Source organism: Talpa occidentalis, unplaced genomic scaffold (assembly GCF_014898055.3).
Source record: "Talpa occidentalis isolate TD23 unplaced genomic scaffold, MPIMG_talOcc4v2.1 talOcc4.7, whole genome shotgun sequence".
Classification (NCBI taxonomy): Eukaryota; Metazoa; Chordata; class Mammalia; order Eulipotyphla; family Talpidae; genus Talpa; species Talpa occidentalis.
The window spans coordinates 26360621-26379469 of NW_023605083.1; the positions used below are offsets into that span (position 1 = coordinate 26360621).

The 18849-nt window shown below is 43.1% G+C and overlaps 1 protein-coding gene across 3 annotated transcripts in view; it reads right to left on the minus strand.

The window, feature by feature from the left end:
- DMRT1 (doublesex and mab-3 related transcription factor 1) overlaps positions 1 to 18849 on the minus strand; it is a 96674-nt gene that overhangs the window by 44911 nt on the left and 32914 nt on the right. For all 3 annotated transcript variants that reach the window (XM_054688990.1, XM_037493582.2, XM_037493583.2), the window contains exon 3: positions 13231 to 13514. In XM_054688990.1, coding sequence (XP_054544965.1) covers positions 13231 to 13514 — 284 coding nt within the window. The remainder of the gene's footprint in view (positions 1 to 13230; positions 13515 to 18849) is intronic.

An 18849-nucleotide genomic window follows, 5' to 3' on the forward strand; every position in this document is an offset into this window, starting at 1 on the left:
TGATGCGCCAAGAAAAAATAAGCAAGATATCTGGAAATACAGAACTAAAGCTGACTGTGAGAATGTAAAGCAAGCCCTCCTGCAATTCCCTGCAGAAGCATGGAACGGGGTTCACTACACTCCCACATAAATTTGAAGGGATGGAAGTACATTTAAGGGCCTCCTTGGTAGCGCAGCAGGTTGAGCACAGCGCTGTGAAGCTGTCCGCAGCCTCTGCAGTGTGGGTTCGATTCCTGGCCAGCCAAGGAGATGGCCACATGGCGCGGCAGATGTTCTGCTCCCTGCTCTGTCTCTGGTGAATCCTCTCACCCTCCTGCATCTCTGGTCTATACCCCAGTTCTTGTATAAATAAATAAATCTTTAAAAAAAATATTTTTAAAAAAATTTATCTTTAAAAAAATCTTCCACACACTGCTGAAGTTAAAGCCAGTAAGAAACAGCTCCAATGCAAAAAGGGCACAAACATGTATTTTTAAAATTTGATTAATGACTCCCAAGACAACATAACTCTTTGCTTTTTCAACATGTGAAATCCAGAAAGCATATCTCTTTAAGATTAGATGAGGGGCCCGTAATGCCGACTTTTTTAATGTAAGTTTCCTGAGGAAAAGGTGGTTAGTGAGGGCAGAATTAATGGCATTTCCAAGGAGGAAAATGAGCATTTATTGAGAGGTACTACAGAAGCTTGTTTTGTTTGCTCATGGAGTCCTCATAACATAAAAAGTATTAACATAGGAATAAACTACTCAGACATCAAATAACTTGGTGCTGTTCACAAAGGAATTAAGCAGAGGGGCAGGATTCAGAGCAAATTGGCTTCAGAGGCTCCTTGCTACTAAACCAACTTAACTTTCCAGTTTTAAATTAAAATATCTGCTTACTCTAAAACCTACCCACTGCCTTTGGCGTTTAACAACTCATGTTTTTACTGCTTCTAGATCAAATAAAAAGGTGGGGGGAGTTGGCGGGCAGTCTGAAAACGAGAAGAAAAGATGCTTATACCCACACATTTGGGAACTTTGATTTTTGGACAGAAGTCTCAGAGACATCCATATCGGTTCAGATTTTGATGGATAAACTTAATTAACCTTTGCTACTCTGTTCCAACCTATCGTTTTAGCCAAAACTAGTGACCCACAAACAATATGTTACCATCAGAATCTCAACGACTACGACACCAAGAGATATAGCCCTATCAGCACTATTGGGAAATAAGCCACTTGGATTAGCTGCTCTAAGAAATATGGATTATATTCATGTCACACATGAGCTGTCAGAAACATTAGGATACTTTTAGCATAAATCAGCAGTGTGAAGGGTATCTTATGAGCACTGAGCATGACAGACTGCCTGGAAGGCAAGGTGAGATCATCTGGGGCTACCTTCTAGGAAACACAGGCACGTACTTTACTCCAACTGGTAGCAAGATCTGCATGCAGGTGGGTGGCTGCTGTGGGTACACCCAACCCATAGTAGGTTAGTGGCATGAAAAGGCCCTTCCCACTCCAAACTGTGGTGGAGAGGTGTGTGTGGGCATGTGTGTGTCTGGGAAGATACCAAACCATGCTTAAAAGTAATTAAATTTGGTTGATATTATCAAGACATAGACTCTTCATCCACTCTTACATGTCAAGTCTCTGAAAATATTATATATGATGTTACAGCTTATTAGGTCTTATAAGAAAATATACAACACCTCTCAAGGCTTCACAGACGAAAACCAAGAAAGGCAGACAATGGAAACCACCATGACTTCTGCAGTTCAGCAACCCAGGCTCACACTCCGACCTCCCACATACCCTGTGATTGCATCTCCCCAAGCTACAGTTTCCTCACCCACAAAGGGGGGACAGTGCTGTCTAACAGCACGTTAGATGGTAAGTGCCCAGTGTCACAGGCTGTTTGACACTGACCTGTCGCACCCTCACCTGCCCCTCAGGGGGAGTACAGAGGGAAGGCTACCAAATCATCAGAGTCCTTTCACGACAGGGAGGGAGGGAGGAAAACCTTACCACTGTATATTTTAAGAATAATTTTAAGTACTTACGTATTTTTTTTTTTGATATGTGAAAGAAAAATACTCCTAGGAAGTTTTCTACCTTTCAAATATAAGAAGTTGAAAAAGCAGCTCAAGATCCTACACTGGTACTATCACACACGGACACACACAGTGAGACTCACAGAGAGTGAGACAGAAAGAACGTATCTTCCCATTTTTCATTTTATACCATTACTCGAGATGTGGAATGTTATGTCTGCCTTCCTTCTCTCAGTATTGGCTGATAAGAACTGGGAACTGCTAAAGAGTGTTTGTGAAAGGAATGCTATGAAAAAAGAAGTCATGAAAGATAAAATGAGAAGATAATTCCTTTTCCCCATCTTCCTATGAACCTCCCCCTGCCCCCACCTTTCCAGGAGGTTGTGCATCTCAAGAGTGCTGCCCTAAGGGCCTGTAGCCACCAAGAAGAAGGTGCTGAGAGCAACAGTCTGGGTGCAGTCATTTAAAAAAAAAAAAAAATTGTTTTTTCAAAAACAGGGCCTCCCCGGTGGCGCAGCAGTTGAGCGCTGGGTTGCGAAGCTGCCCGCGGCCTCTGCGGCGCCGGTTCGATCCCCGGCTGCTCCCCGGCCACCAGAGGAGGGTCCCACATGGCGCGCAGACCTCTCCTGCCGCCCGCTGCTCCCCTCAGCAGTGTACTTCGGTCCTTCTGCCTGCTCTGCTCCCCGCTCTGGCTCTGGTGAATTCTCTCACCCTCCCGCGCTTCTGACTGTACCCAGTGCATGTATAAACAAAACAAACAAACCAGCAAACAAATAAATAAAGCATGCCTCTATTAAAAAAAAAAAAATAAAAAATAAAAAAAATGTTTTTTCAAAAACATTAAAATTTACTAAGTCTTTTAACTCTCACTATGCAACGGCAATTCTAAACAGCAGAGTACTGATAAAATACTAGTACTCTGCACAACTTGCCCACCCCATCACATCTCACTGCACCAGGCCCACCTTTCCATAGACCCTACAGCTGTCCCGGGAAACCTCCAAATTCTCACAAGAGCCATAAGAGAACTACCTGTCTATTGATTCTTCTCTCTCACCCACTCCTGTACTTGAGGGTTGGGGAGAACCCAGCACAGCGTCGGGCACAGAGCTGGTGCTCCGATGAATACACAATCAGTAAATACATGAACAGGTTCCTTAGATATGCTAAGTGATATGGTGGAGAATTTTTAATAACCCTACTCTTTGTTTTTGTACTATCATATTCCTAATATAGTCTTTCAAAAAGTAAAGCAAAGAGCCCTCTGTCATGCATTCCCTTGATTTGGGTCCTTATTTGACACTCAATATGCCATGGAAATACGTACTTCCAAGAAATTTGAGAATCACTCATCCATGTACTGAAACATTCTGAAAAGCAACTATTTTTATATCATATTCACATGTACTTAACAGGGGGAAAAAAGCTAAGCTAAAAAAGCAAATATAAATAGGAGAGATTTTGGCCACCAGCCCACCCAAATCAAATCTGAAAGCTTTCAAAACCTGTGATCTAATTATCTCATTTTCAAGAAAGTTACAGAATCCCCAAATAAGTATACTATTTACTAATCTGATGCTGTTGTGTCAGAGATTAGTCTGTGTGGCCATCCCACAACAGACTGATAATGTACTTCTTTCTGCCTCTAATTTAATTGTGGCACAGTCCCTGGATGTCCCAGCCCTTTCCAAGCTTTTCCAACTCAGTCCAGATCACACTGAACACATGTAAGAATGGAAAGGAAGCTGCAGGACCCGCAGGATCTCAAGCGTCTCCCATGGTTTCTACAAGTCCAAGGTTACATTCTGTCTGGAGTTTCTGGGATGCTACTGGATCATTTCAGCCATACTGAGAAAATTCCCTTAGGATGTCCAGTGCCAAGCCTTTGCCCCCAAATTTCTCAGAGTGAGAGCTCCTATCCCCAATGACCCCTTTCCAAAGGCCAGTTCTACTTTCTTCTAAATCCACACAACTTTAACCAAAAGACTGCAAAGAAGTCTCCACTGTGCACTCAGTCCTCAGTCCACCTCCGACACTGTCTGGGTTCATCTTCCAAAATGCCCACAGCTCCCTCAGCTTTGGCAGCAGGCAGAGAGCCTCCTGGACTACTGTCATCACAGGCTCCAACTCCTAAGGCAGCTGGCCCTGCTGCAGGGTCAACAGCATATAAGTCATTCAACTTTCACAGTCTGTGAAACAAAAGAGCAACCTTTCAAGGAAAGGTGTAGTCACCCGGCAGAGTGGCTGCCAGGATCATCACCTGTATTCCTCGGAAATGAAACAAACCAGCAACTCCTTTGTGAAAGTTCATGTGAATAACATGAGGTTCAGAAACAGAAAGCCAAGTCTACTTTCGTGTGTGCTGCAGAGCTTCAGGGCTTCCTCTGAGCTCTACTGATATCTGAGATCTACCGCTGCTTCTCAAAGAACTGCTGGGCCACAGCTGCTTTCCTCCCTGCTGGACTAAGAATATGCTGGAAAGGCCCAACAGATCTGCCTTACTCTCCTTATGGAAACTAAGGAGGAATTAAGTTTCTTTAATTGCCTTTAAAGAGTTAAGTGGAGAATTAAGTCAGCAGAATGGCTAAAATAACCAGACTAAAGATTGAAAAGAACTTAGTTCTTGTCAAGAGGACACAATAACTGAAGCAAGTGTCTAGACTCTCTGGGTTCTATACCAGTAAAATGTTTAAAAAGAAGGGTGGGGGGAGAGGAAGGACAAGGATAGTGTTGGCAACTTCTTGTATTTCTGGGTAAGGGCATTGACCAAAAAAATGAAATCCTCCCATCTAATAAATTGATCATTTTATTAAACAAAAGTTGGAAGGATATAGTCTCAATAAAAACAAATTTTTCAATTAACTTGGCTTTAAGAAACTCACTTGTCCTTGTTTTTATCATTTCTCTGTAAAACAGCACAGATTACACCATGCATGTGTGACAGTGAACTGCTAGACACATTCCCAGTGAAATAATGAAGGAGGTGACACCAGTGTCCACTGTTAGTGTCTAAACCAAATAATGCACCGAGAAGATGAATTAGCACTGGGGGGGGGGGTAGAGGAGGGAGAATGGGAGGAAGAAATGTCACTAATCAATGTTTTCCTATGAAATTACTAACCTAGATACCCCCAAATAAGCAACAATAAAACTGGAATTACATGGTTAACAAAAATGGCCAGAAGAATAGACCACATAACCTTTTCAATTATCAACCTTTTCGGTTATCCTTTCAATTATCAATGAAAATCTATGTCTTTAATTGTTCTTGAAACAACCAAAATAAGGTTATTAGTCCTGAAAGCCAAGACAAATACGATATTTCTACTTGAAATCTCCTTTCCAGAAAAAATAAATGGCTTTAAATGTTTTAAAGTTGAGTGTGTTCTTAAACATTCCTCTGAGTCTGCTTGCAAACACTGTCAGCCTCTCTTTCCGGAGAAAAAAGTCAGTTAGTGTCTATCTACAATAGTGGCCAATAACCAGTTTGCTTTAAAAGGGAAGCCAGGGCCACTTTAACCTGTCAATGATGTGGATGATGAGACTTCAGGTGGCCGAGTGATCACCAGAGTGTGGAGAGAGAGAAGCACTGAGCCAGCACAGGAAGGCCCAGGCTTGGGGACTGGCTCTCCATGAACAGCTGTGTCCCACAGGGCAGTCACTTCAACTTCCTCAGCTCAGAAACCAGGAATCTGAGGGGGTAAGATGAACATTTTTCTGGGGACCCTGATGCTGGTGCTAGGTTGTATGAGGAAGGCCCAGAAATTGATCTGAAGCTCCCCCTACTTCTCAAAAATTAAAGTGGATTTTGCATTGTCTTTTGCCTGACTAAGTAATATCTTAGAATAATGGGTTTAAATTATAATTGTCTCTCCGGGTATGGGATCCAGGTTTAAGCCTTGGCTTTCTCCTCACGCCCACGCCCACACCCAATACAGATCCACCTGTGGAACTTCCAGAGCACAGATGTGGAGGGTCTGTGGCTGCTTCCACGGAGCATTTGCTCTAGAAGTCACTCCTCAATATTCTTTTTATAAACAGATTGCAGATACTGAGTCATGCTAATAAAAAAACAGCAGTTAGGGTGAAAACAAGCTGCTTAGTATGCTCATTGCAGAACTGAGAACATCAGTGGGCAGGCCTCCCAGGTAGTCAACAGGTGGAGGCTTTGGTATTGTCTGACCCTTGAGCTGGCAGTTCAGAGGCTCTGAAGGGCCATTCTAGGAATGCCAGCCCAGGGGTGCTCCAGGGCCCAGGTGCCAGAATCCTGCCCTGGCCATTGTCAGGTTCAAACTCAGGCTTCTCTCCCCGTTTCCCAGGTGACAATAGCAGCTTTCCTCCCTAGACCATTACTTGCAATTTTTGATTCAGTGACAGATTCCCTGGCACAGAGTAAGTCTTTGATGCATGTTTAACAAATGAATGCATTTGGGTGAGATGCATAATCACAAACAGGCAACTATATCATGGGACACTTCAGACTTGGCCCACAATAACCACCAGAAGGGCTGAAAATCACCTGTGTTGCCATTCTCACCACACCCCAAGAGTGGCTGGAGCGAGTCTGCAGGCACAAGCTCCTGAAAAGCTGTCCGAGGGCGCCTGCCATAGGGGCAGGAGAACCCAGCACGGCTCCGAGTCTTCCCATATTTATTTCTGCTCACTTGATATGCACCTCTCCCTTGTCAACCTGGTACAACATGTTTATTTAAGAGATAATGTTGCCGTGGAGGAGTGCACAAGGCAATAAACAGCTTTTGCAGGCAATTAAATGCAGAAGTGAAATGGAGCTGCTGGTCAGTGGAACCAGCCATTCATCGTGAGTTTGTTCCAGTGTCACAAATGTTATTCCTGTTTCACAACAGGACAGGAATCTATGATTGGGCCACAAATCTCCACAGCCTGGCGACAGACCAAAAGCGATTAAAGCAGCTCTCAGCATGCAGCGCATTAACATGGAAGAGTCTTGGGATTCTGGGTGCTTACACAGAAGACTGCTTTTTTTAATTTATAGGTTTTGCACTTAGTAGGTACACAATGGTTACTCATAGCTGGCTTGATTTTGTAGAGACAGGGAGTCTTCAGTCCACAGTAAGAAGTCAAATGGGGGTGGGCAAAATGGGTTAAGGGGGTCAAAAGGCCCAAACCTCCAGTTAGAAAATGAGTAAGTTATGTTGACTATAGTAATAAAACCAAGTATTTTGTATATTTGAAGATTGCTAAGGAGGAGCTTAAAAGGTCCCAAGAGGAAAAAAATCTTTTGTAAGTATGGTGACAGACTTGGGATTGTTTCCCAATATACACAAATAGCAAATCACAATGCTGTACACTGGACACTAGTAAGTGTGACATGTTAATTATAGCTCAATAAAAAATAAAACACAAAAAGTCCATGGTTTCTTTTTGAAATAAACAAAACCCTCCCTATTTACCTTAAGAAGTTTAACTTTAAAAAAATTGTGATGACTCCACCAGAGTCCATTTTTTTCGAGGACTCAGAAAGAAACTCTGCTTGACAAACATTCACACACTGGTGCACAAGCAGCCAGGGACAGAGAAGAGAGAGAATGATGAGGGAAGCAGGGTGTTAGCAACAGAGTCAAGAAAGCAGATGACAGAGACGCCGCCTCTGATTCAGGCCCTTCCAGTGGACCTGGGATCAAACCCAGGCAAGTCCCAGGCAGAAGAGGGGAGCACAGGAGCAGCTGAGGGACACTTTCCTCAAAGAGGACAGAAAATCATGATAACAATCTACCCTCCCCCAGAAGTTTCCACCAGGAGAGGGTAAGACCTTGTCTAAAGAGTAAGGTTAGGACACTTTCCCAAAATAGCAAAAATATCAAGGGCAGGGGGAGGTCCCAGTCCAATCCACTGTTCCCTATACCCGTCAAAACAACTGTGGTTAAACTGTGGGCCACCCCTTATTAGTAGTGATAACTTGTGGGTTTCAACATTTAATTAATTTTTATTCATTAACATATACAGCTTAGCAAATCTATTTTATATTATTATACTCTGTCCTTTTAGGTTTCTATTTCCCAGTTCTAATAAAAGTCACTCCATATACATTTTGTACTTGGTCCACATTCTGTGTTATGGTCTTTTAATAATAACTAAAAGGTGTGTTATGTATACCCTACTTTGTTACAAAGGGGGTCTGAGGGCATTAACTAAAATACTTAATGGACAAAAGCTGAAAATTAAATAGATAAAAAGGGGCCTCCCAGGTGGCCTTGGGGTTAAGTCTCAGCACTGTCACCCCTACTGCCTGAGTTTGATTCCCCAGCCAGGGAGAAACCCACATGGTGGGACAGACCTCTCCTGTCTTGCTTGCTGCTCCCCTCAGCAGTGTATTTCAGTCAATCCACCTGCTCTGTTCCCCACTGTCTCTGGTGAGTACTCTCACCTCCATACCTCTGGCCTGTACCCCAGTTCTTCTATGCACAGATAAATAAAATATTTGAAAAAAAGAGCAAGGTCAAATGAAAATAATTAAGTTCACTGCTGTCAGTACCAGCACAACACTTTGGGGTGTACACAGGAACTCCCCCTCACTCCAATTATCGCACTGCCTTTAGTATTTACATAACAACCCTATGAAAGTGATGTTATGCCCACTTTACAGGTAAGAAAACTGAGACTCAGAGGGTTAAGGATTTTGATCAAAGCTCCATGTGTAGCTGAATCACACATTAGAACTGAAAATATAGATCTTCTGGTGTCAGAACACAAATTTCTCAGCGCACATCACATCACTCCCTAAATCAGCAGGTCTGCAGAAAACCCAGGCTCTGCCATCAACTAGTTGTGGGTGCTGAGCAAATCCTTCTGCAACAAAACTCAGGTTTTTTTTTCGCGGCCAGATGGGCTGCCCCAGGACTTGTAAGGTGCCCCTCAGTTCCGCTCATCCTGGGACCAGTTTTCACCTGCTGTTTTGCAAACTGATGGCTTGTATTTACGTCAGTTTTTGTGTTCCTAACGTAAGAGCTTATTTTTAATGGAACTAATTTTTGCAGGCATGACTAACAGCTCATAAGTCAAATTTATGTTAATAATTTGCTTACAAGATTAATCCACAGATTCATATAATCTCAGACTTAGAAGGGATGCAAAGGCTATGTGGTCAAGTGCCCTCATCTCGATTGTTAGGATCATTCTTAATGTCACACACAGATAGGACTAGATGAGCTTTATGGATAATCACATTCACAAAAAAAGGCAACTTCTAAACAGCAAGGTGTCCAGCATTTGTAAGCACTAAGTGCTGAGACTGCATTATTTAGAGACGGGATAGATCTATCCTCAGCCATCTGAGGTAGCCACACATCAGTACTGTCTACCAGCTTCCGCAGATTTCTGACCTCCATGGGTGAAGAAAATTAGAACAGAGTTCCAAGAAGGTTTCCAAAGAAAAGCAAAGGACTTACAGTAGAAATCCCAATCTCTAAAAAGGCTGAAGAATAAAGACTGCCTCAGGATTCACATTTAACTGCTCCTACAGTTAAAGGTCGCCTCAAAGAGGTCCTGCACTTTTTCCCCAGGCATCTCAGCTCACGAGGGCCGGAAGGCCTTTCTGCAGCAGCACTTTCTGCAGCACTGAGCTTGTCACAGACTCAGTGATAACCAGCCATGCTGAGAAATACACTCCAGAGCAAGCAAATACAGATTCAAACTCAAGCTCGCTTGCTGGCAGCCGTGTGACTGTGGATAAGTCAGCTGTGTCTCGGTGTGCTCACAGCGCCATCTGCCTTCTAGGGCTGGGAGGAGGCGCTCCTGTTCAGCAAATGGCAGTGACAGCTATCAACAGGGGTGTTACTACTAAAAAGGAGGATTAGTCATCAACTACCATAGGAGAGAAGTATCTATTTCTGCAAAATAATTCCTTATATGAGGACATATTACCAACTGTGATTGGCTAGAAAGTAAAGATTAAGCCCAGAGCTCTTGGAAAACAAACTCATACCTTAAATGATGATCACTGTCTCTGGGAAGTGGTAGTTCTAGAGAAGGCCCATGACAGCTTCAGGCTGTATGCCCACGCCTTCCCCTTCGCTGCCCCTCCCCCTCTAGAAGACTAAGAAAGTTAAGGGAAAATTTCCCCTGCCACCCTTACACTAGCAGGGGTGCCAGACGCCCTCAGGTAACTCTGTCCCTGCATGTGGCAGGCTGCCCTGCTGCCAAAGTTCACCTCCTTCTCCTCCAAGGCAATCTAGGACTTCTGTTATGCCCTCTCCCAAAAGTCCACAGAGTAGCAAACACTAGTGTGGCAACTATCAAATGCATCTGAAAGATTTTGGTCATTTCATTTAGATTTCTGACTCTGCTGTAAAGCTATGCTTCATCTGTCTTTCAGGAAAATACTTAATTTTGCTTTTTCGTTCTTCATTCAGTCTCTCCCTACTTTATCCTTAAAAGCTTGGAAGTAGCCAGAAAACATGGCTATTGCAATAGCAGTCTGGTGCCTGGGAATCTGCAAGAGGAGCTGATCATTTTTATAACCACATGATACTGTTTTCTCCTTTCAAAGAGGAGAAACCACTGGAAATCGACCTAAATCTGCCCCAAATCACAAAATTCTAAAGGCCCGAAAGGGGTACATAAATTATTACACTGTTTTACACTCAAATTACCCCTCAATTCTAACTCCAATATGATTTTAAAAGGGAGCTTTCTAAACTCCTCTTTTAAAAAGTATGATTCTGAAAATAAAATAAATGGAAAATTCATGAAAATGTGTATCCTAAGGAATTACAGCTGACATATTAAATGCCTGAAATGTCAGTTCCCTAGGGACAGGTAGAGAATCCCCAAAATGAGATGATATTGAACATTAACACCTTTCCCACACCTTAAAAGAATGCTATTCAATATGGAAAAGAACAGCTCAGAGATAAGTTTCAACTCATTTTTAAAAAGCAGGCATAAATTCTCAAACATATACATCATGTTTATTAGAATCAAAACGCAGCTGAGAAGCTTGAGCATGGTAAATGCTCAAGATAAGTTCTTTTTTTTTTTTTTAAAGATCTATTTATACAAGCACTGGGGTACAGTCATGAAGCAGGGGAGGGTGAGAGAATTCACCAGAGCCAGGGCAGAGAGCAGAACAGGCAGTCTGACAAAACACACTGCTGAGGGGAGCAGCGGGCAGCAGGAGAGGTCTGCATGCCATGTGGGACACTCGCTTGGCAGCCGGGGATCGAACCGGCGCTGCAGAGGCTGCGGGCAGCTTCGCAACCCAGCGCTCAACCACTGCACCACCAGGGAGGCCCTCAAGAGAAGTTCTTAAAGATCATAACCTCTTATGGTTGGAAAGTGGAGTGACTGGGGGGTGCTGAGGTGAAGCAATCATACGTACACATTCCCACAATGTGGAAATCCAGTCTCTACCCTAGTCCCTTGAATCTGCTGCTCATATACTGGCATGTGAAAAGGTTAAAAATTGAGGATGCAAAACATCTCTAGAACATCTCAAGATAATGCAAAATGCTTTGCTTTACCCGAATATTAAAAGCTCGATTGCACACTATTTCAAAATACTTCTTAAGAGTATATGAAAACTGGCAAATGGCCAACAGGCTTATGAAAAAATGTTCAACATCACTTGTAATCAGGGAAATGCAAATCAAAACTACAATGAGATACCATTTACACCAGTGAGAATGGCACATATTAAAAAAACTAGCAACAACAAATGTTGGCGAGGGTGCGGAGAAAAAGGAACTCTTCTGCACTGTTGGTGGGAGTGCAAACTGGTCCAACCACTATGGAGAGCTGTGTGGAGATTTCTGGACCTACTAAACATAGAGCTTCCATATGATCCAGCAATTCCACTCCTAGGTATTTACCCAAAGGACACAGAAACATCAATTCCAAAGAGCACCTGCACCCCTATGTTTATAGCAGCACTGTTTACAATAGGTAAGCTTTGGAACAACCCAAATGCCCGAAAATAGATGACTGGATCAAGAAGATGTGGTACATATATACCATGGAATATTACTCAGCATTCAAAAAAGATAAACACATGCAATTTGCAGCAACATGGATGGAGCTGGAAGGGATCACGCTCAGCGAAATAAGCCAGAAAGAAAAAGAAAAATACCGGATGGTCTCACTCATAGCAGGAATCTAGAAAACTTAAATAAGAGACCAGGAAAAAGAATAACTATAAGAAAGTAAAAATCAAAATCAACAAACAACTATGAGCCAGAGACACTCTATGGGGGGTGGGGGGCAGGGAAAGGAGGGATTGGTGTCAAAATGAGGGGGTTGCAATAGTATGGGGAATATAAAAATAAAATTTAAATTAAAAAAAAAAAAGTAAGCAACATATTGCCTAAAAAAAAAAGAAAGAGTATATGAAAACTGGGCCTCCCTGGTGGCCCAGGGGTTGAGACGCAACCTATGAAGCAGTCCACAGCCACTACAGCACGAGTTTGATTCCTGACCAGCCAGGGAGAAACCCACATGGCGGGACAGAACTCTCCTGTCTCACCCACTGCTCCCCTCAGCAGTGTACTTTGGTCTGTCTGTCTGTTCTGTTCCCCACTTTGTCTCTGGTGGGTCCTCTCACCCCCCCTCCCCCGCATCTCTGGCCTCTACCCTAATTCTTGTATAAAAATAAATAAATCTTTAAGAAAAAAAGCTATTAAAAAAAAAAAAAAGAGTATATGAAAACTGACTTCCAATCCCAGCAGCTAAAAAGGCACCCAAGCTGGCCCAGCTCAGCAGTGACCTAATTCCTTTTCTAACCTTTCTTCTGTGCACACATACAGATGGTAACTTCACCCTCCCAGGGTACAAGTTCATCACTAAGATTAACACTACCCAGTACCCAAAAGAACATACCAGCCTTTTTTAAGGTGTTCAACAAAAGTGGGGGCAAAGTTGGAGGAGGTGATATCTCATATAGTAAGTCACTTGTGAATCTGACTCTGGCCAATTGGGTATTTATGCAAAATGACATTAAAAATGATAAAAATACAATTTTACAATTTCAAAAAAATATCTGTATATTTACAATTCCTCGTGGCCAAACTCTGGGGTTAAATGATTACTGGCAGAGTCAAAAATTCCTCCCATTTTGAACAACATGCACATACATGGGCTGAAATAAGTGTACCCACCCACATTTGTGTGCCTGTGTGTGTGTTTTCCACATACCCAGTTCATTCTGGGTAACATCTTACCTGCCACTGGTTTCCTGACTGACCAGGCACATAAGGTGTTGGAAGGCTCCGAAGGCTATTCTTCACAGGGGATCCCCCGAGGGGGGTTCCCACATCCCCAGAAGAAGAATCAGCAGCCAAGGCCATGGAGTACTGCGGGTAGTTGTACAGATTGTTGTAGTAAGGGAACAGAGATGGCTGGTAGAAGCTGCTGTAGTAGGTGGAGTCTGAAACCAGATCAGCTGTGTTCTCCATGTGCCCTCTGGTGGTGACAGCAGGAATATCCTGGATGACCATGCGTCCCTCTAAGAAGAAAAAACAAAAAAAAAACAAACCAAAAAACCATGGTATTAACGTGGGAATCCACAAAACTTCACCTCTAAACCCTGACAACGCACTGACTTCCTCCTCAAGATCTGCACAGTAGCAGAGTCAGGCACATCTTTCTCCGTATCCATAATAAAGAAGGGTTTCTAAGGTTGTAAGTCTGGAGGCACAGGTGACTATGTTTTTGACTGAGGTCATTTTAGTTACATAGAACATGCTGGTCTTACTCCCACCCAGAAATTCTTATTGCACTGTCAATAAATTAGAGGTCAAATCCTGTCTGATCTGTCTGCAACAGTACAGAAATATTACTTGTACTTCACTTATTTAAATAGTCATTTTTCAAATCCCAGAGTCCTTAACTGTGATAACCATATAGATAGGCCAGAAAGTCAAAGCAAGAGGTTAAGAAGTGAAACAAACATTGTTTCCTTCACTTCCTTGGTCAGCTGACATTGTATCCTTCAGAAGTCTGGACAATGGTATAGATCAAGGGTAGACAAACTTCTACAAGAGGTCAGTTAGACTTGAGTGTGAAAATCTCAAGGTTGGCACTCAAAGGACATACTGTGGTTGGGAGCTGAGATTCGGGTATCTCACAGAGATGCTGGGTGAGAGGAGTGTCTGGGGACAGAAGGAAGGAGTTGTCAGGGAAGAGCATGTTCTGAGAAGAGAAAGGCAGCTGAGGAGGGAATCACTAGAATCTAGAAAAGAAGACAATGTCACAGAGGCCAAAGTTGACACGAATCTCAGAGGCGACAGGACATCAACTGATGCTGCGGCAAGCAAAATCGGTTCTGGAAAAGACCTACAAAGGGCTAGGCCTTTAGGGCTTGGGGTTTTATCACAGTGAAAGGAGCAGAAGCAAGAGTGCAAGGAACAAGTAAGCAACCAGGAAACTGGTGGTAAATACAGTGGAGACTGTGACAGCCCCCCTACTTCCCCCCATGCTCCTGGCTCACCCACCACAGCATCCTCCATACCAGGACCATGGCCAGAACAGGCGGTGGGAAATATTTGCAAAAGGGATCAATGAACAACTGTCTTTTAAGTAGCTTGGAATGAAAAATAAATGTAAAGGAAAAAACATAAAAGCTCCAGGAAATAAGATATATTTATTTTTTAAATATAGTGACTGGTTGAGCACAGCAAGGCAGGGAGAGGAAACTGGTGGAGAGAAAAGCCCAGCATAACCCATGGCCCAGAGCAGGTGTTCAGAAGAGTCTGAATGAGTGTGTGAAAGGAAAAAGAAAATAGGCAAGGGAGGGCATGACTAAAAGTGCAAATTCTGGAAGATCTGGTGAAAGCAGTAACAAATGTATTTTTACAGGTTTATTCCAAAGAGAGTGAAAGTCACTTCTCTGAAAGGATACCTAATCCATTCACCTTATGCTCCTGCAATGTACTGCCAACCCACTGCTTCATTACATTTCTTTCTTTTCTCCTCTCTTCCTCTTCCCAGCTAATGAGATGAGAAATTCACTGCTCCACACTTGTTTGAATAGAGCACATGTCCTTCTCTCCTGAACTTCCCCTCATATTTTATTTTATTTTTGTTTGTTTATACAAGCACTGGGTACAGTCAGAAGCACGGGAGGGTGAGAGAATTCACCAGAGCCAGAGCGGGCAGCAGAGCAGGCAGAAGGACTGAAGTACACTGCTCAGGGGAGCAGCGGGCGGCAGGAGAGGTCTGCGCGCCATGTGGGACCCTCCTCAGGTGGCCGGGGAGCAGCTGGGGATCGAACCGGTGCCTCAGAGGCTGCGGGCAGCTTCGCAACCCAGAGCTCAACGGCTGCGCCACCGGGGAGGCCCTTCCCCTCATATTTTAAACACCAATTTAGTAACACAATGGCTGGTTCTTGGTATCTAATGTTTTAGATTTCATTGGCATGGCTTTACTGTTTAATCATAAAAGCAACAGACACTTCAGAGAAATAATGAAGACTATAGATGCTTAAATTAGAAAAGGAATGAATGACATCTTACTGCCAGGTCATGAGCATTAGTGGAACATCCATATAGACCTGACATTTAGAAAGGCACTTCATAGACTTATCCCTGTCCCTGCAGTGGAAAGAACTGGACACTCCTTAGGACCTGACTTCAGACCAAGGTTCTTTATAGGAAAATAAAATACAGCAGCAGGGCCTCCCTGGTGGCGCAGGTGGTTGAGCACTACACTGTGAAGCTGTCCACAGCCTCTGCTGTGCAAGTTCGATCCCGGCCGGCGAGACTCCCACATGGCGAAGCAGACCTCTCCTGTCTCACCCGCTGCTCCCCTCAGCAGTGTATTTCGACAGTCTGCCTGTTCTGTTCCCCACTCTGTCTCTGGTGAATCCTCTCACCCTCCCGCGCATCTGGCCTGTACCCCAGTTCTGGTATAAAAACCTTTTACCAGGCTACAGTTTACCCCCCAACAAAATACCAGTAATAGCTCAAGGAAACAAGAGAATGGTTTCAATAAGCTGCAAAGTAAACCCCAAATAAAACCCTACCTCAGGTCAAAGCAAGGATTTCTTTGGCTACTGTTGACTGTAATTAGTTAACAAGCACATCACTTTTCCACTTACCTGTGTTTTATTCCCTTTTTCAAATTATATGAGCTTTAAAAATCAATTAAGATCTATGTTGTATTTCATACAAGGATCTAATAACAAAATCACTAGCTATTTTAAAGTGTAGATGCATAAATATTTTATACTCTTGAAATGTTTCAGACATTTTGAATGTTTTGAATGTCTGAATGTTTCAGACATTTGAAATGTTTCAGACATAAAAGGTGACATTTTAAAAAACTATGAGAGAGGATATGTCCCAGGGACAACTGGAACTACCAAGGTCTATTTAATTAACCACCAAGCTGTATTACACAGCTCCAAATAGGTCCATGTTAAAAACTACTTTATGTCTCCAGGCCGTAAGTGCATGCGGCCAGTTCCTGGAAATTTCGCAAAGTTGAATAAATGCCCATCATACTACATGTGTCTAATCCTGTGGTTCCAAGCATGAAACAGCATCAGCACCACCTGTAACTTATTCAAATGTACATTCTGAAACGCCATCCCTGACTCTCTGAATCAGAAACTCTGAGGGCTCAGTCAGCAATCAGATTTTTAACAAAACCCTCAGTAGGTTCTGAAGCCCAAAAGATGGAGCAAGAACCATGGGTTTACGCTGAAGATTGAAAGCAACTGCTCGCTGGCTACACTGCTGTGCCAGTCCTGGCTGGTTATCAGAGAAGCACACACAAAGGGTTTTCACTGGAAAGGAAGCCGGGCCTTCTCCCCAAACAACCACAGGTCTGTGTCTCACGCTGTAGCTAAGTGGTCACCACGTTCATGGCCTACACCTAGGTTTACTTCATATATTCTAACCACAAAGCTCATCTCCTCCAGCATTTCTTTCAACGTGACAAGTATGTGTTAGGTACCTACTATTTGCCAGGCATTTTACTGTTATAACATCGCAGTCAAACTTTATACTCTTCATGAGGCTTCAGGACCATTCAGAAAAGTGACTCATACAAAAATCACTTATTCTTGATATTAAATTGTATTTTTATATTTATATTTGACTCATTCATTTGCTATCATACAATAACTATGTTCAAAATGTGGCTTTGGGGCCTCCCTGGTGGCGCAAGGGGTTAAAATGCAACCTATGACGCTATCTGCTGCCACTGCAGCACAAGTTCGATCCGCAGCCAGGTAACTACCCACATGGCACAGCAGACCTCTCCTGCCTCGCCCGCTGCTCCCCTCAGCAGTGTATTTCAGTCAGTCTGCCTGTTCTGCTCCCCAGTCTGTCTCTAGTGAATCCTCTCACCCCCCACAACTCTGGCCTATATACCCCAGTTCTTGTATCCATAAATAAATCTTTAAAAAAATGTGGCTTTGGATGGCACCAAAAACACAAATATTGGTTTTTGGAAAGATTCATTTATTCTTTTATTTAAGTAACTTTTCTGATTTTTACATTTTTTTTTTAATTTTTGCATAGAACTGCAGTGTAGGCCAGGTGGGGTTAGGTGCAGGGTGGGCATGAAAGGATTCACCGGAGACTGGGGAGCAGAACAGGTGGATCTATTGAAATACGCCCGCTAAGGGAAGCAGTGGGTGACACAGGAGAGGTCTGTTGTACCGCATGTGGGTTACCTCCCTGTCCAGGGATCAAACTTAGGCCACAGTGGATGCTGAGACTTAACCCTTAGGCCACCAGGGAGGCCTCTGGAATGTTTCATTTCTTCTGAAAAGTTTGTTATCAATTTGGAAAAATTAGGCATAGACTGAGAAACTCACAAAACCGTAATCTAGCTGCTACCATTCATAGTATCTGAATCAAATACAGTGTTGAAAACCAGTATCTGTCACTACAATTATAAAATAAATAAATAAATGCCACCAGATCTCTCTACAGCAGAGATCTCATCACGGGCCAATGGATGATGAGAACAGAGGTTGCTCCAGGACTGATTTCAGAAGGTCCTGAATATGAATGCCAGCCAAGGAGTTCTGATGTCCAATAAAGGTTTACAGAGTAAAGAAGCAATGTTGGAATGTGTGAGAAAACTAATCTAACCCAAGCATAAGGGTCTAGGAGAATGGACTAGGCTAAAACAGTCTATTCTGTAAGAGGGCAGGTGGGAGGGCAGGTATGTAGGTAGATAATTCAAAGTCTACTACAGAGACAGAAGTAGAGACAGAACCTACAGACTGGAATAAGAACAAACTAGATGCTTTTAATACTCCTGGAAAGGCAATTATGAGCTTGCACGCATGGCAATGGGTAGAAGACAATCTCATGAAAATCATTGCTATGTCTGGTGTTCTGCAATTTCCCTTCAAACAAAAACTGTTAAACTGTTAATCCCAGTCACCCAGGGACTAGGGAAGCCACCCAGCTTCCCTTCCAGACTTTGTTCAAATGCTGAAGTGATTATACTGCTCAATTCAGCCTAAGGGAGTACGCTCCTCTATGAGCGACAGAAAGTGGGGTCATTTATTCTTGTTTTTACAAGTGGGATAAGCTGTCCCCCCAACCTTTGCCTCAGAACTCCCCAAGGAGTAGCTGGAGATACTCTCTTCAACAGTGGGATGTCACAAGAGCTTTAAGTTAGCCTCACTGTCACTATTAATTGGTGGTAAACAGAAAATAAGATTTCCAACTATAAAAGCCACTATATATAAACTAACTATACAAAATTTGAAATATGTACATGAATATACTCACAAAGTGGTTTCCCATGTAAAAACCATTAATAGGCTACACCTCACGTGTCCTGCACCACAGGACAAGAAAAGAGCAAAAAACAGA